We start from the raw sequence: 15588 nt of genomic DNA on the forward strand, positions 1-15588 counted from the left end.
AAGCACCAATAGTTTTCATAAGGGCACCTGGTTGCGTCTCTGACAAAGAGGAAGTCTTCTCCGTCGACTTCGAATTCCTCTTTGTCTTTGTGAACACCAGAAACTAACTTGAACTAGAGTGACAGATATTATCCGGAGACAAACAGAGATTTTTTTAACTATGCCATTGTCTCTCTGTAAAAGGCTATCGGTCAGTTCCAGTCCAATAGCCTTCCGACGACTTCACTGAATTAAAAATTGGAGGGAAGCTTTCAATTTTAAACTGTTCAAGCGGGGACAAGGGAATAAAGATAAAGAAAAGTGGGAAGGGAACTACAATGATAAAGAAGAAGAATGTCAACTTAGGGTAGATCGGGGTAACGTGGTGGAACATGGCTAGCATAGGGTAGATGGGGTTAACGTGGTGGAACATGGCTAGCATAGGGTAGATGGGGGTTAGCAAGGTAGAACATGGTTAACTTAGGGTATATGGGGGTAACGTGGTAGAAAATATCAACTTAGGGTAGATGTCATCCGCGGAGACCCAGGGGCTGAGTGGATTTCAAGTTAGGGCATGAAGAGCCCCTGGGGACATTGTCTTGCAAGACTAGTTCCAAACGGTCGCAGTCGTTCTGCCATCTGATTGGTGCCAGAAAATCTTTGTGTTTTTCTGCCCAATCAGAGTGAAGTGTGCTTTAGAGTCCTTTCGTGTGTTTTAAAACGGACATATACTTGTAGCCCAGTTGCTCGCTATGTTTGTTTGGACTGTGCGACAGAGATTTGCTTGAGGTGAAAAGTTTCAGTCTCGGCACACAACGTAAGAGAAATCGATCAGATTGTCTGCGAAAATCTTACCGGAAATTATACTGAATACTTTCGCAGGTATCACTAGAGAACGTGTTTTAAAGTTTGCGAGGTTTGTATACCACACGATGGTTGCAGTCAGTGATATGTCGCTTTAAACGTTAAACGAGATTTAAGCTTAAATCTTTCTAGATTTTTTGCATAATTTGCTGTGACTGAAACTTTGCCAATCTCGTGAAGTTATTTCGTCGTACGGGCTACGCAGGTATGTCGAGCAACAGGCGCTTTCGCCAACGTAGCTTTCTGCTTTCTCTGCGCGCCAAAATCTAATCTTAGTAGTAAAGTCGTTCACAATACGGCCAAGGTTGCAGAGAACGTTAAGTTCGTGGACGACCTCCAGCAAGTGCTAAGAGAAAGCTTAGCTGTGTTTCCGGTTAGCTAATTAAAATCTGAACAAAAACTTATTAACGAGAACATCGTGGGAAGGAGAGATGTTTTCGGGCAGTTACCGAAGGGGTTTGGAAAGAGCTTAATCTTTCAACTGCTGTCTAGAGTGTTGAAATTCTTGAGCTAGGAAGGCCACGGATTCTCTTGTAGTCCCTTGGTCATTGTCATTTCACCTCAGTCTGTCGATTGCTGAAGACCAAGTTAAATACCTTTGATCATTGGGAATCGATCCGATGCTGTTTTCAATGGGAAAAACAAAACCAAAGACCAAGAAATATTGGATGGAAAGGGCGGGTTTGCTTTATTGCAAATGTCAGCTTAGTAGTACAGGGTCATCTACCCACATCTAATAAGCAAATGTTTCCATGCTTAGCTTTTCTTTTTTTTCGAGGGAAGATGAGATTAGATTTTGGCATGCACAGAAAGTTGCGCAAGTACCAGTTGCTCGACATACCTGCGTGGCCCGTGCGACGAAATAACTTCACGGGATTGGCAAAGTTTCAGTCACAGCAAATTATGCAAAAAATCTAGAAAGATTTAAGCTTAAATCTCGTCTATCGTTTAAAGAGACATATCAATGACTGCAACTATCGTGTGGTATACAAACCTCGCAAACTTTAAAACACGTTCTCTAGTGATACCTGCGAAAGTATTCAGTATAATTTCCGGTAAGATTTTCGCGGACAATCTGATCGATTTCTCTTACGTTGTGTGCTGAGACTGAAACTTTTCACCTCAAGCAAATCTCTGTCGCACAGTCCAAACAAACATAGCGAGCAACTGGGCTACAAGTATATGTCCGTGTTAAAACACACGAAAGGACTCTAAAGCACACTTCACTCTGATTGGGCAGAAAAACACAAAGATTTTCTGGCACCAATCAGATGGCAGAACGACTGCGACCGTTTGGAACTAGTCTTGTAAGACAATGTCCCCAGGGGCTCTTCATGCCCTAACTTGAAATCCACTCAGCCCCTGGGTCTCCGAGGATGGGTAGATGTGGGTTAACGTGGTAGAACATGTCGTAGAACATGACTTGTCGTTCGACCTCTTATCTAGGGTGGGCGACCCTAAAAGCCAGAACGGTGGAATGGCGGAAAACGACCCCAAATCCTAAAATCCGGAACCGCGGAAAATGACCCCAAATCCTAAAACATGGAACGGATAACAGGGTAATTTGCACAAATTTTGTACAGACAGTCAAGTTCTTGGCTCGTTCATTCCCACGACGATAATGCGCGTGACCAAACTTAGACTAGCGTGAGAGCAAAAGAGGTTTGCATGGAGTCATGCGCGTGGGAATTTCTCATGGCGTGAGAAGACAAAAGAAACTTAAGTAAGTAAGTAAGTAAGTAAGTAACTTTATTTAGCCACATATCGCACATGAGCGAATAGCTCGTTTAAATGCAAATGTGCCATAAAAATTTGACATAATTTACATATATAAGTAATAAGTAATAGGTAAGAAATAAAAATTAATTATCTAGAATGAATAATTGCTATTTGTGACTAGACTATTTGTTTACAAAACAAACAGCTGCAGTCATACGATGAGGACAACTGTATGTCTTGCAAATTTTTCCTAAATATAGAAAGGGATTCCGACATCCTTATTTTGTCTGTCAGATTGTTCCATTGTTTGCTAGCCTGGTACGTAAAAGAATGTTGCATATAAGATGAGGTTGGTCTTGGAAGAACAACCTTAAGATGGCCACGTAGGCTGTAACCATTACTTCGCAGAGAAAACAATTCCTGAATGTAGTTCGGTGTCTGGTTATGAATACTTTTATATACAAGTATAAGTGCTTGTTCTATGCGTCGATGTTCTAAACTTTTAATATTTGCAGTTTTCAATAACTCTTCGTAAGCAGTCGACTTAGAATAATTGAGAAGAGTCCTCAGAGCGAATGCATTGGTTGACTCCAGTTTCGCAGACAGACCCTTACTTAGACCTATAAACAGTGGTGATGCATATTCGAAGTGAGAGAGAATGAAAGCTTTGTACAATTTAATCATCACATCTGAGGGTATAAATTTACGAATGCGACGGAGAATTGAAACTTTTGTATTCACTTTCCGGCAAACTTCTTTAATGTGTACGTTGAAAGAGAGTGAATTGTCGATGACTACTCCAAGAAGCTTCATATGTGTAACGTAATCCAGTTCATTACTGTCAATAACAAAGGGCGTTGGTAAAGTTGCTCTGTTGAAAACTATGGATTGAGATTTACTATGATTGATCGCCAGAAAGTTCTCACAAAACCAGGAAGCGAGTAGACCAACGTTGTTTTGTAGATTTATTTGCAAGGTAGATGGACAGAGGTTTGAAGAGTACCCAGTAGTGTCATCAGCATAAAATCTTAGAGAGCACGAAATATCTGAAAAATTCACATCGTTCATGTATATATTGAAGAGAAGGGGGCCCAAGATTGAGCCTTGAGGAACTCCACACCTTAACAGAAGGAAGCCGTCCAGAAGAATTTGAAGAATTTCTTCGCGACCAGGTGTCCAAAATACCACCATCCTACTATGAAATTTGCGGCTTACATATCAGCGGAAGAAATAAACCGTCTGAGGCAGGCGGCCCAGGCTCTGTCACAGGCTCTTTTACAGTGGATTATTATAGTTTGTATACTGGTTTAGTTGGACTTGCTTTTGAGCTCCGTAAATAGAAAGTTGTGTGAAATGATCAAAGAAATAAAGTCTTACCTTCATCATACAGAGTAGTCTGGGTTGTTCTCCTCGCGATTTGAGGCCGTTTTGCTGTGTTTCAGCTTAACGTCCTACCACTACCAAAGAAGAGGGAAGGTAGGAAAGCTCTGTCTCAGACACGCCCGCCAAAATCGCTCGAAAAACACACTTAAATACTTCCCATTGAATCGAAACTTGGCAGCACGAAAGCCAAATAGTTGCCCTTCAAGTTCACCAAAACAAATCCCTAAAAAGTTTGGTTGACGAGTAACCAGCACAGCAAAAATCTCAAATTGAGCGCCATTTCAACGCCATTCGAATCCGCGTCGGTCAAATCCTGTGGAGTCAAAAGTCCGTTACGACGCGGTCGGCCTGGAAACTAGCAAAATTAGGCCCAAAATACGGGCTTTTGTGCACGGTGATTTAGGGCGTTAAGCTAAAACACGCCAAAACGGCCTCAAATCGTGAGGAGATCAACACAGACTACTCTCTATGAAGGTAATACTTTATTTCTTTGATTACTTCACACAACTTTACATTTACGGAGCTCAAAAGCAAGTCCAACTAAACCACTATACAAACTCTTTAATTATTCACTGTAAAAGAGCCTGTGACAGAGCTTGGGTTACCTGTGATCAAGAGAGCCAAATAAAAATCAAGTTTACCCATACTAATTTCCCCTTAGGAGGATAACTTCCGCGGACATTAAGTCAATACCAGAAAAAGTTATCTTTGCTCGTAATAATGTGTAATATCATGCTGTAGATGTTCGGTTTGTTTCTCATTCATTACCTAACAATCAATTCCCAATAAATCAGTCGAGGTGTTGTACGATTTTCACCTTTAGTTAACTGCACATTCTAAATCATTATGCCTTTGCAAATTCACTTAACCTTAGAGAAAACTAAGAAGAGGACAAGCGATACAAAAGCTGAACTTCTTTGGTCTAAATTATTACTTAATCGTCCGTTAATTAATTTATCGGCTTCCTTCTGTTAACTTTCTTTTGTCTTCTCACGCCATGAGAAATTTCCACGCGCATGACTCCATGCAAACCTCTCTTGCTCTCACGCTAGTCTAAGTTTGGTCACGCGCGTTATCGTCGTGGGAATGAATGAGCCAAGCGCTTGACTGTCTTTGTACAAAATTTGTGCAACATGCCCTGTCATCCGTTCGGTGTTTTAGGATTTGGGGTCATTTTCCGCCGTTCCGGGTTTTAGGATTTGGGGTCATTTCCCGCTATTCCGCCGTTCCGGCTTTTAGGGTCGCCCTCTATGGTAGGTGTGGGTGAACAGGATAGAACGTGGCTAACTTAGGGTAGATGTGGGTAAACGTGGTAGATAATGCCTAACCTAGGGAAGATTGGGATAAAGAAGATAAAAGAGGCTAAACTGGGGATAATGAGGGTTAACGTGGTAGAAAAATTAAGGTAGATGCGGGTGAATGTAGTAGAGCATGATTGGTAAGTTTTATAGGACGTCTTATGGACCTTACATGAACAATTTACCTTCATCACAATCCCGGCCCCAGTTCATCACTCGATTTTAAAAATGGCGGCAACCAAGAGGAAATTCGCTGTACCATCTCTGGAAGAGTTGGACGAAGAAGTACAAGACTCCAGGCATAATCAATTGTTCAATACGTATAGGACATCCAGCAAGGGCATCGAAGAAAATAGAGATGGTACTAACTCGACGACAAGGAATGCTGGTGATCTTGAAAGACACGAAACCAACCACCTTATCACAAAACACGAGCAAACATTGAATGGAACAGGAAAGCTGTCCAAAAGCTGCGTTTCAAAACAGGCTTCTCTTCCCTTTCAGGAAAGTGTACATGCTTCTCAGAACAAGATTGAAGGAAATGGGAGTAACAACTGTGCTTCTTCTATAAAACCTACCGTGGGAAAGACATTCCGAGAGACGTTTGCATTTCTAGAAGAGACGAATCATTTTAAAGAGACAGTAACAAAGATAAAGGAAAAAGAGTGGGTTCTAAATCAAGGGGCGAAAATGAGTGGGGTTAAAAGGAAGGGGAAAAGAGCTCTATGAAACAGTCAAATCTCTTCGTATGTTTGATACTAAACAGAGAAATTATTTGCTCGGCCGCCTGAAATGTCCATGATACTACGTACAGTACACGTTTTAGTCGTAATTACTAAAACAAGGAATGACCTAAAACCACCTACAACCACCACCTACAACCATCTACTACCACCCACAACCACCTTCAGAATACTATTGTGACAATTTTGTTGACAAATTTCAAAGTAAATGCACACCGGAAATGTTGTCACATGTCTCACATGTCATGATCAGGGAAAAACACCAAGAAAATTGTTTACATGGGAGCAGCACCATGAGCCTTGAGGTTTTTTGAGTAATAGATAGACTACGTTTTCGAGGTCAGTGTTTTCAAGGTCTGAGTTTTCAAGGTGTGCATTTTTGCAGTCTGCTTTGAGGTCAACTGGACACCAAGCAGGACCCCCAGTAACAGGAAATTTAATGAAGTTGCATAATATAACATTTTGCCCTTTGCTAAGAAATCGAAATCCGAGTGGCCATAACCATTTTAAATTGCTTCAAATTGGGCTGCATAGTGAGCGTACAACAAAGAAAACAAAACAGTTTAAAATGAGATACTGTTATTCAAAGAAAAAAAACTTAATTGACTGAGAACAGGAAACTGGGAAAAGAACAGTGACAGTTTAAATGATAATGACAGCTGTGATAAACAGAACTTGCAAATCTCGTGAGATGCATGTAGCTTATAAATTCCCTAAAATTACTGCAGTTACAAGTAGCATCCCAATGAGTACCACACACGAAATAGATGGAGGCAATCAGCTCTCAGAATCTGCAACATGCTGGCTTTAATTTGTTCTGATTTTAGTTCTTGGTCAATGTTATATTATGCAACCTCGTCAAATTTCCTGCTACTGGGGTCCTCCTTGGTGTCTAGTTGACATCAAAGCGGACTGCGAAAACACAGACCTCGAAAACTCAGACCTTGAAAATACTGACCTCGAAAACTCAGACCTTGAAAACACTGACCTCGAAATCGTAGTCTATCTATTACTCGAAAAACCTCAAGTCTCTTGGTGCTGCTCCTGTGTAAACAATTCTCTTCGTGTTTTTCCCTGATCATGACATGCGAGACATGCGGTGTGTATTTACATTGAAATTTGTCAACAAAATTGTCACAAATTGTCACAATAGTATTCTGAAGGTGGTTTTAGATGGTTGTAGGTGGTTGTATATGGTTTTAGGTCATTCCTTGTTTTAGTAATTACATTTCAGTTCATGTTATATTCTTTCCCTGGAGGAATTTTCTACTATCAGGTGCGAGTTTCCCCTTGAGCTTGCAAGAAATAGTGAACATGACAATTTGTAAGACTGTCATTTCAACCTCAAATTAGGTCATATCAGAATAATTTTCAAAGGTTTCCCAACCACTATAGAAGGCAAACTAGTCTCTAGGGATCATATGAACAAATGGGGATGGGAAAATGCCGTCAACTAGGTACTAAATACTGTTTTAGATGTCTAGCTTCAAATGATAACTTTTGCTCTTTTCTGTCAATTTTCCCAGACACCTATTGTTGCATTCTTTGTTATTTTGTTCAAATTTTTCTATAGGTAGTTGTTACATAATTTATTTTTATCGCAAAGAGTGATTTTTTTCCTTTTCTTAAGTTATCAGTAGCTGAAAATCACCATTTTGTGTCATCATGATGTGTTATTACTTTTGTTCATAATGTAGGTCAACATTAGATGTCAACAGTTTATCTGTGCCTGTAACCTCAAAGTCAAACAGAAATGCCATAATTGTTAATCCAAGGCAGGTAATTATGATAATTGTTAATCCAAGGCAGGTAATTATGATAATTGTTAATCCAAGGCAGGTAATTATGATAATTGTTAATCCAAGGCGGGTAATTATGATAATTGTTAATCCAAGGCAGGTAATTATGATAATTGTTAATCCAAGGCAGGTAATTATGATGATTGTTAATCCAAGGCAGGTAATTATGATGATTGTTAATCCAAGGCAGGTAATTATGATAATTGTTAATACAAGGCAGGAAATTATGATAATTGCTAATCCAAGGCAGGTAATTATGATAATTGTTAATCCAAGGCAGGTAATTATGATAATTGTTAATCCAAGGCAGGTCATTATGATAATTGTTAATCCAAGGCAGGTCATTATGATAATTGTTAATCCAAGGCAGGTAATAATGATGGTTGTTACCAATTAAATATTAAGTACTGTATACAAAGGTAAACTGATTTTAAGAACTAACTGATCTGTGTTATTTTTTTTGAAAATCAAAAAACCATGAAAGGGGCCAATGTTTTCTTATTTCAATTACTCTCACTTTCTTTTGTTGACCTGCTGATACTCCTCTGTATTTTTTTCACCTGTCTCTAGCCATTCTCAGGTCAACTGGCCACTGTAAGTTAATGCCTATGGGTAGAGAGAGTTGAGGGAATTAAGCTTGATGGGGAAAAGCTTTTACAAGATGATATAAAAAGGTGGCAAGTTTGTGTATGTGTGTCTGCAAATCCTTACTCTTCCTAAACAAAGAAATTTATGTACCTTCATTTGCTGCTGATTTTTTTTGCTTTGTAGAAGGGAAATCCAGTGTTAAAACACATCAGGAATGTTCCATGGGAGATGGGGGATATTATTCCAGATTACTTGCTGGGTCCTTCAACTTGTGCTTTGTTTCTAAGGTATGAACTAATGTCAACTTAATTGTCACTTTCATGTGCTGTTGCTTTCCCCTTTTTGAAGAAGTATTAAGAAAAATGCCAGGTAAGATGACTCTGCATTTATGGTAGACAGGAAGTTAAACAAAATGTATGTTTTGTAGAAAGGGGGTTCGTTTCTAAAGAAACTGTGGTGCTGCATCAGTGGAGGTAACAAGGTAATTTGGTTGTATCAACTAAGTTGAAGTAGTAAACTGGCCACCATAATGCTAACGTTTGAAACATCAGCTTTTTGACTTTTTGTGGTGGCCAATTTACAATTTCAACTTAGTTGTCAGAACCAAATTACCTTATATGTATTGTAGCCCTGGCATCCAGGTCTGGCTTTTAATGAGAATCATGCAATGACAAGGTTTACAGTTGATGATAACCCTTAATAGTTATGCAACATATTACCTTTGGTTGTAACAGGGTCAGTTTCACTACATCATTGATTTGTATCTGCCTCAGCTTTGCAAAAGGTTTGTAATTGACCTTTAGTTTTTTAATATAATCCGGCCTGCATTTTGTTAAGTTTAAGGTATCATCACTTCAACCCAGAGTACATCCATGAGAGACTGAAACTCCTTGGACAGCGATATGAACTTAGAATACTTCTTGTTCAAGTTGATGTGGTAAGTATTTACAGAACCTAATGGTAATAAACCCTTAATGTCTTCTCCTGTAAAAAGATTTGTTTTGTTTTCTTGAAAGAAATTAAAGGAAAAAGTAATTGAAACAATTGCTATAATACATTTGTACTTGATTTGCATGTTATATGTACCCTACTTAGTGCAGTTGGATAAGGTTGTCTATAGCTAGTGGTGAAAAAGTTGAGTTATTTTCAATTGTCATTGTTTCAAAACAATAGATATTTTTCAAGAAAAATGTAGGCAGTGAAAGAGTACATCACATTGGTTTAGTTATTAATAAGAGTTATCATTTTTAGAAATTGCATTTTCTTTTTTTAGAAAGATCCTCACCAGACTATAAGGGAGCTTTCTAAAATGGCAATAATGGCTGACTGTACTCTTATGCTTGCATGGAGGTACAACTCTACACCACATATTGTTGCATACGTATGATGCACGATCCTTGCAGTAGAGAGCGCTATTTATGCAACAGCGAAAATCAGACCTGAAAAAAAAAAGGCCTGATTTTCTTCTTCTTCTTCTTCTTTTTTTTCAGGTCTGATTTTCACTATTGCATAAATAGCGCTCCCTACTGCGAGGATCGTGCATCATACGTATCTATAACTGCAGTTCAAAATATATGAACTTTCATATATTCATTGTATATGAACACATCATTTCATCTGCGATACTAGTGCAGCGCTCTACCAATTGAGCTAACAAGCCAACTGGGAGCAGGCCATTAAGTTGATTCGGAATAAAACCGTGATGATAAATCAGATACAATGAATATATGAAAGTTCATATATTTTGAACTGCGGTTATAGATACGTATGATGCACAATCCTTGCAGTAGAGAGCGCTATTTATGCAACAGCGAAAATCAGACCTGAAAAAAAAAAGGCCTGATTTTCTTCTTCTTTTTTTTTTTTTTTTTTTTCAGGTCTGATTTTCGCTATTGCATAAATAGCGCTCCCTACTGCGAGGATCGTGCATCATACGTATCTATAACTGCAGTTCAAAATATATGAACTTTCATATATTCATTGTATATGAACACATCATTTCCTCATTCTCTTATTGACTTAGCTTTTTTGTAATTAGTTCATATCTTTAAACATAAAGTTACCAGCTGCCTTGAGACAAAATGTCAAAATGTTGGAAATTTTCCTTGAAGTTTCTTAAATCTCAGGTTGTTATTATCATTAACCTTAGGTCAAGCATGTGTAATGATCAACTGTTCTTAAAATGTATTTGTTTTGGGTTTTGTGAAATCTTTCAAATTTGAACTGGAACTTCTGTACTGTATTGATGGGGAATTAAATCATGAAAAATTTAAAAACTAAAGAAACCTTTTTTTTATTTTTTTACTTTTGTGTATGTATTTGGTGTCATACTTTGAATTTATAGCTCAGAGGAGGCAGGAAGATATCTTGAAACTTACAAAGTGTATGAAAATAAACCACCTGATGCCCTTCTTGGTCAAAGTGAAGGGGATTACCTCAGCAAGGTGATATTTCTAGCCTTCTGTTGTACATTTTACAGTCAGAGATTTTGCACAGAAAGTTCCAAATATTCCAAGCTTAATAACACTGATGGTGAGATGTTCAGAGAATAAAACAGTCAAATGTTTTTTGCCTTCAATCTTAACTATTTTGTCTCTTGTGTGATTAAATTAGTCTAAGAATGTTCAACTGTTAATAAGATCTTTCGAATCCAGCTCACAGATTGCTTAACCACTGTGAAAGGCATAAACAAAACAGATGTGGTGTCTCTCAGTTCCACATTCGGGGTAAGTACTCACATTCAACTCCCTTGTACAGTAGATCTATTAGGCTATCACACACACACACTCACACACACACACACACACACACACACACACACACACACACACACACACACACACACACACACACAAAAAAAAAAAAAAGAACCTAAAGAAATAACATGGAAAAAGTTGAAAAATTTTAGAAGGGCATGGATTTATTAGTTCAGTCTAATGTTACTTAAAGTAAGTGTTCTAATTATTTGTGTATCTTGGTTATGATTATTGTATTCTTTTTCAACTCTTTAAAGTCTCTTGCTAACATGGCAACAGCCTCAAAGGATGACTTGGCTTTACTGCCTGGATTTGGACCTTTGAAGGTGTTTAAAGTTTATTTTTAAGTAATGTCTTGGAAGAGCATTTTACCATAACATTCAGATCATCTCACATTTGTTCATCAACATCAATGTATTCTTGGTTTTCATGTAACATCAACAGTATTGAAAAATAGAGAATTGTCAATCCTTTTGAAATATTTAGTCAATTAATTATTGGAACAGCTAAAGACTTATCTTCTGACAAATTTTCAATTTGGTAGGGTTTTTTGTCTTGTGATAAAAGCAAGGTTGAATTTATAAGCTGACATGACACAATATCAAATTGGTTTTTTCCCAACATAGTCATAAGTATTCAAGATTTATTGTCATGCTGAGCAACATAATTAATATAACTTGTTGTCAACTATTTGTTTTTTTTTTATACATTTATTCTTTTAGGCTCAGAGACTACATGATATGCTACAGCAACCATTTGTTGGCAAAAAAGATAAATCAAGAGAAGTTGAAGCAAAGTCATAATATTCATTTTCCATTAATGGAATGTCAAATTTAGTCTTTCAGATTAAGAAAGACAAAAGAAAAAGAAACATGATTTACAGCTCAGTCTGTTAACCAAGCAGTACCTAACTACATATATTTAATTCATTACACTTTGTATATATTATGATTTACACAATCAAACTGTACAAATTAAGTTTATGAAAGTGATCCAATCTTTTGTAGTGTGCATGCAAAACATGACAGTGTTTTGTAATCCTTTCCTGATGTCTGAAAGAAATTGCGGTGGACCATTAAGCTATTTGATAATCAATGATTATTTATTCATTCCTATCCATTCAAATATATTTTGAGAGGTACAATAGCATGGTGCTGTTTTCCTGTTTGGGTATGCTTTTGTAAGACAGTGCTAAGAAGCTAACTTATTACATAATATGAACATTACTTTTGTTTACATATATAAATTTTTATTTAGGTTAAAAAATTTTATGTTATGTATTGCTGTTACTGCCTAGTTACTGCAATCAGTTTTTCAATCCTCCCCCCTTCACATTTCCTTACAAATTGAACATTATATCTTATATTCTATTGTAAATATCACTGGCATAGACTCTTTGTAAAGTTTGACCAAGTGATGTAAATGACTTTCAAAATAAATTTAATTTTTTATTTTGGATTCTTTGCATATATCATGTCTGGATTTAAATTTACAAAAGTTGTAACTGATTGTAAACCAAAATGAGAATCATGCCGTGAGGATAGAACTGTCAAAATACCCTAATCCCTCAAACAAGTCTACAGGGAGGAAGGGGGGGCTTCCACACTGGGGGCTTGCTTGAGGGAAGTGATTAATAGAAATGGGTCATTGAGAGAGGAATTTGCTCAGAACTGATGGCAGTAATTACCATGTTTTGTGTGCATTTCTTTAGTTAAAAAAAAAAAAAACACCCTTAACACTAGTTGAGATGGCAATCAATACTGGCATTTGAATACAGTCAAACCTGTATAAGTGACACCCTTTGTAGGTAACCCTATATCAAGGAGTTGATTGTCAAAGTCTGGATCAAAATACTTTTCGCTTAAGTTCTGTAATTTTCACCCCTATTAAACAGTGGTGGTCTCCTTTGAAAGAGTCCCAGTAGCCTTTATTTTCCTCCACTTATTTTGAAGGGTCACTAATATAGTGGAGCCATTCATTAAAACTAAGAATCTCTCAATTCAGATTTCTTCCATGTTTATTTCCCAGAATCAACGTTAGTTGTGTGAGCTTAAATTTCCTTATCGTTTAGTCAACTATCTTTCTTCTTAGGACTGCTGAGACAAAGAGGTGTCTTTTTATCGCATTTGACTTCTAAACTGTGGCACCTTTATTTAGTGGTCAACCTGTATTAAGCAGTCACCCAGCCATTCTCCCATATTCAAAACCAGAGTTAGGATATTAACGTGGTAAACTAAGTTTTTCGCCATCAGTCGATAGTGCACAAGCACATGCTTCCCAAGTCCTAAATTTTAAAGTCCAGTCCAGTATAAATTATCTTCTAAAAGCAGGCCTGGCAGCGTAGCACAATATAAATCGTAGCTGTGAAGTAGTAATGCAAATATCCTGAATGAAGACATCTTAATGTTAAACGAATAACTTGTTGAGTAACCACTATGCCGCCTTACCATAGATCGTCTAAGCAAAGCGATATGCAAGGCCTGGTTCGTAAATGTGCCCTGATAGGTGTGGGTGTTAGCTTCGTTATTGCCTTTTTTTATTGGTGTTTGCCGGGCGAGAGCACGGTTCATTCCGCTGGAAACAGCGCAAGTATTGACTATTATCACAGAACTGCTTGTGATAAGAAATACAACGCCACATATCCTCTGACTCGTCCAGAAGTTACAGCACAGGGAAAGAGATTTAGAATCGGCGTGATTGCGGATCTTGATGAGAATTCAAAGTCTTCCTCCAAAGAAAATACATGGACAAGTCAATTCAAACGTGGATATTTAACACTCAACAATGGACGGGTTTCTGTGGAGTGGGATCAAGATATAATTATTTTATCTTCCACTTTGTCTCAGAAAGGAAGAGGAATGGAACTTTCGGAACTTAAAGTTTTTAATGGGAAGTTGTACGCTGTGGATGACCGCACTGGTGTTGTTTTCCAGATTCAGGACAAACACACAGTTGCTTGGGTGATTTTACCAGATGGAGATGGCACAGAAGCAAAGGGATTTAAAGCTGAATGGATGGCAGTCAAAGGTAAAACTCTCTACATTGGTGGACTTGGAAAGGAATGGACGACTACAGAGGGAGTTTTCCAAAACCATAATCCACAGTGGGTGAAAAGCATTGGGCCCAATGGAGATGTGGTACATCATGACTGGGTGTCTAGGTATGAAGGCTTGCGAGGGGCTTTGGGGATCCAGTTCCCTGGTTATGTTATACATGAGGCAGCAAACTGGAGTGACAAACACAAGAAGTGGTTTTTCTTGCCGAGAAGAGCCAGCCATGAGATGTATAATGAGAAAGATGATGAACATCGTGCTACAAATGTATTGATTTCCTGTGATGAAAATTTCACAAACTTTCGTGTGCATACCATCGGGGAACTCAACTTGACACATGGCTTTTCTTCATTCAAGTTTATTCCAGGAACAGATGATAACTTTTTTGTTGCACTCAAGACTGAAGAGGATAGAGGAACTATCCGTTCTTATATTGTTGCCTATGACATTCATGGAAGGATGCTTATGGATGAGATTCTAATAGGCAACAATAAGTTTGAAGGAATAGAATTTATATGAAGCCACATGATGAGGACTACTTTTAACACTCTCTTATTTTAGGATAGTTTTTGTAATTTATGATTATGAGCTGTCTCTGTTCATTATACTCTTTCAATAAATTGTTTTTAAGTGGATAACTGTGCAACAGACTCACAAACATTTTTCACTAACTCTCCTAACCTGCAAAGGGGTAAAGAAAACTGCAATCTTACAACAGAGGTTTTTGTTTGAAATCATTATTTGGAGGGCATCGTACCGTGATAGTTTCAGAACAATTAAGGTATGATTTTTCTTGTCTCCAATTAGAGGACACAACAATTTATTGGTAAGGAAGGGCAAAGAAGTTACGTGTTGGTAAAATTTATGTAACCGGTAGGCTAAGTCAAAGTACAAAGCAAGGAAATGTGAATGTTGAAAAATATTTGGAGAATTAGTACTATTATCAGTGGGGCCACAATCAACTTTTAGCAGTGTTGTTTGATGCGATGAACATCTTTCTAAAGCCAAAAATTCCCAAGTAAAAAGACAGTTCTCTTATTAGATTGCATCAAAGTCTGTAAGGAAACACTAAATCCAGGTGAAATGTAATGTTTTCAGCAAAATTTGGCCAAAGGGTGACTATGGCTTTTTTTGCTTCAGCTCAAATCATGCAAACTGTAATCCTGTTTTCTCACAAGCGTGTATTTGCACTTATCATCCTCAGAAGTATTTAGATTTACTTTTTCCACAAAGTTAGTCTGTGCATTGCTCTTTTTTTTTCTTGTTGTTGTCTTTCTACACTGAAGTCTATTATAATTCCTTATCAGGTTAGATCAGGTTTGTATTCTTGGAAATAAAAGGTTATTTCCTTAATTTCTAATGCTGATATTTGGATTTGTAATGCATTGTGTCTGTAAACAAAGCAT

The 15588-nt window shown here is 37.6% G+C and overlaps 2 protein-coding genes across 3 annotated transcripts; both read left to right on the top strand.

Moving 5' to 3' along the window:
- Window positions 1–5442: 5442 nt before the first annotated feature.
- LOC111337789 (DNA excision repair protein ERCC-1) lies at window positions 5443–12587 on the top strand. 2 transcript variants are annotated; one of them, XR_015992816.1, is made up of 9 exons: window positions 5443–5908; window positions 7684–7765; window positions 8557–8660; window positions 9211–9310; window positions 9647–9723; window positions 10718–10905; window positions 11028–11099; window positions 11387–11455; window positions 11852–11931. XR_015992816.1 is itself a non-coding variant. In XM_022944155.2 (9 exons), exons 1-9 carry the CDS (start codon window positions 5472–5474, stop codon window positions 11930–11932), a joined length of 1122 nt encoding a protein of 373 aa, XP_022799890.2. In that variant the 5' UTR covers window positions 5446–5471; the 3' UTR covers window positions 11933–12587. The 2 variants fall into 2 exon arrangements, 1 of the variants encoding a protein (XP_022799890.2); XM_022944155.2 differs by having other exon boundaries at window positions 5446–5908; window positions 10718–10817; window positions 11852–12587.
- An 880-nt stretch (window positions 12588–13467) lies between these two features.
- Window positions 13468–15535, top strand: LOC111337781 (soluble calcium-activated nucleotidase 1). The gene has a single exon (XM_022944148.2). The coding sequence runs from the start codon at window positions 13565–13567 to the stop codon at window positions 14699–14701; it is 1137 nt and encodes a 378-aa protein (XP_022799883.1). The 5' UTR covers window positions 13468–13564; the 3' UTR covers window positions 14702–15535.
- The last annotated feature ends 53 nt before the right edge of the window (window positions 15536–15588 follow it).

This window comes from Stylophora pistillata, chromosome 10, assembly GCF_964205215.1.
Source record: "Stylophora pistillata chromosome 10, jaStyPist1.2, whole genome shotgun sequence".
NCBI lineage: Eukaryota > Metazoa > Cnidaria > Anthozoa > Scleractinia > Pocilloporidae > Stylophora > Stylophora pistillata.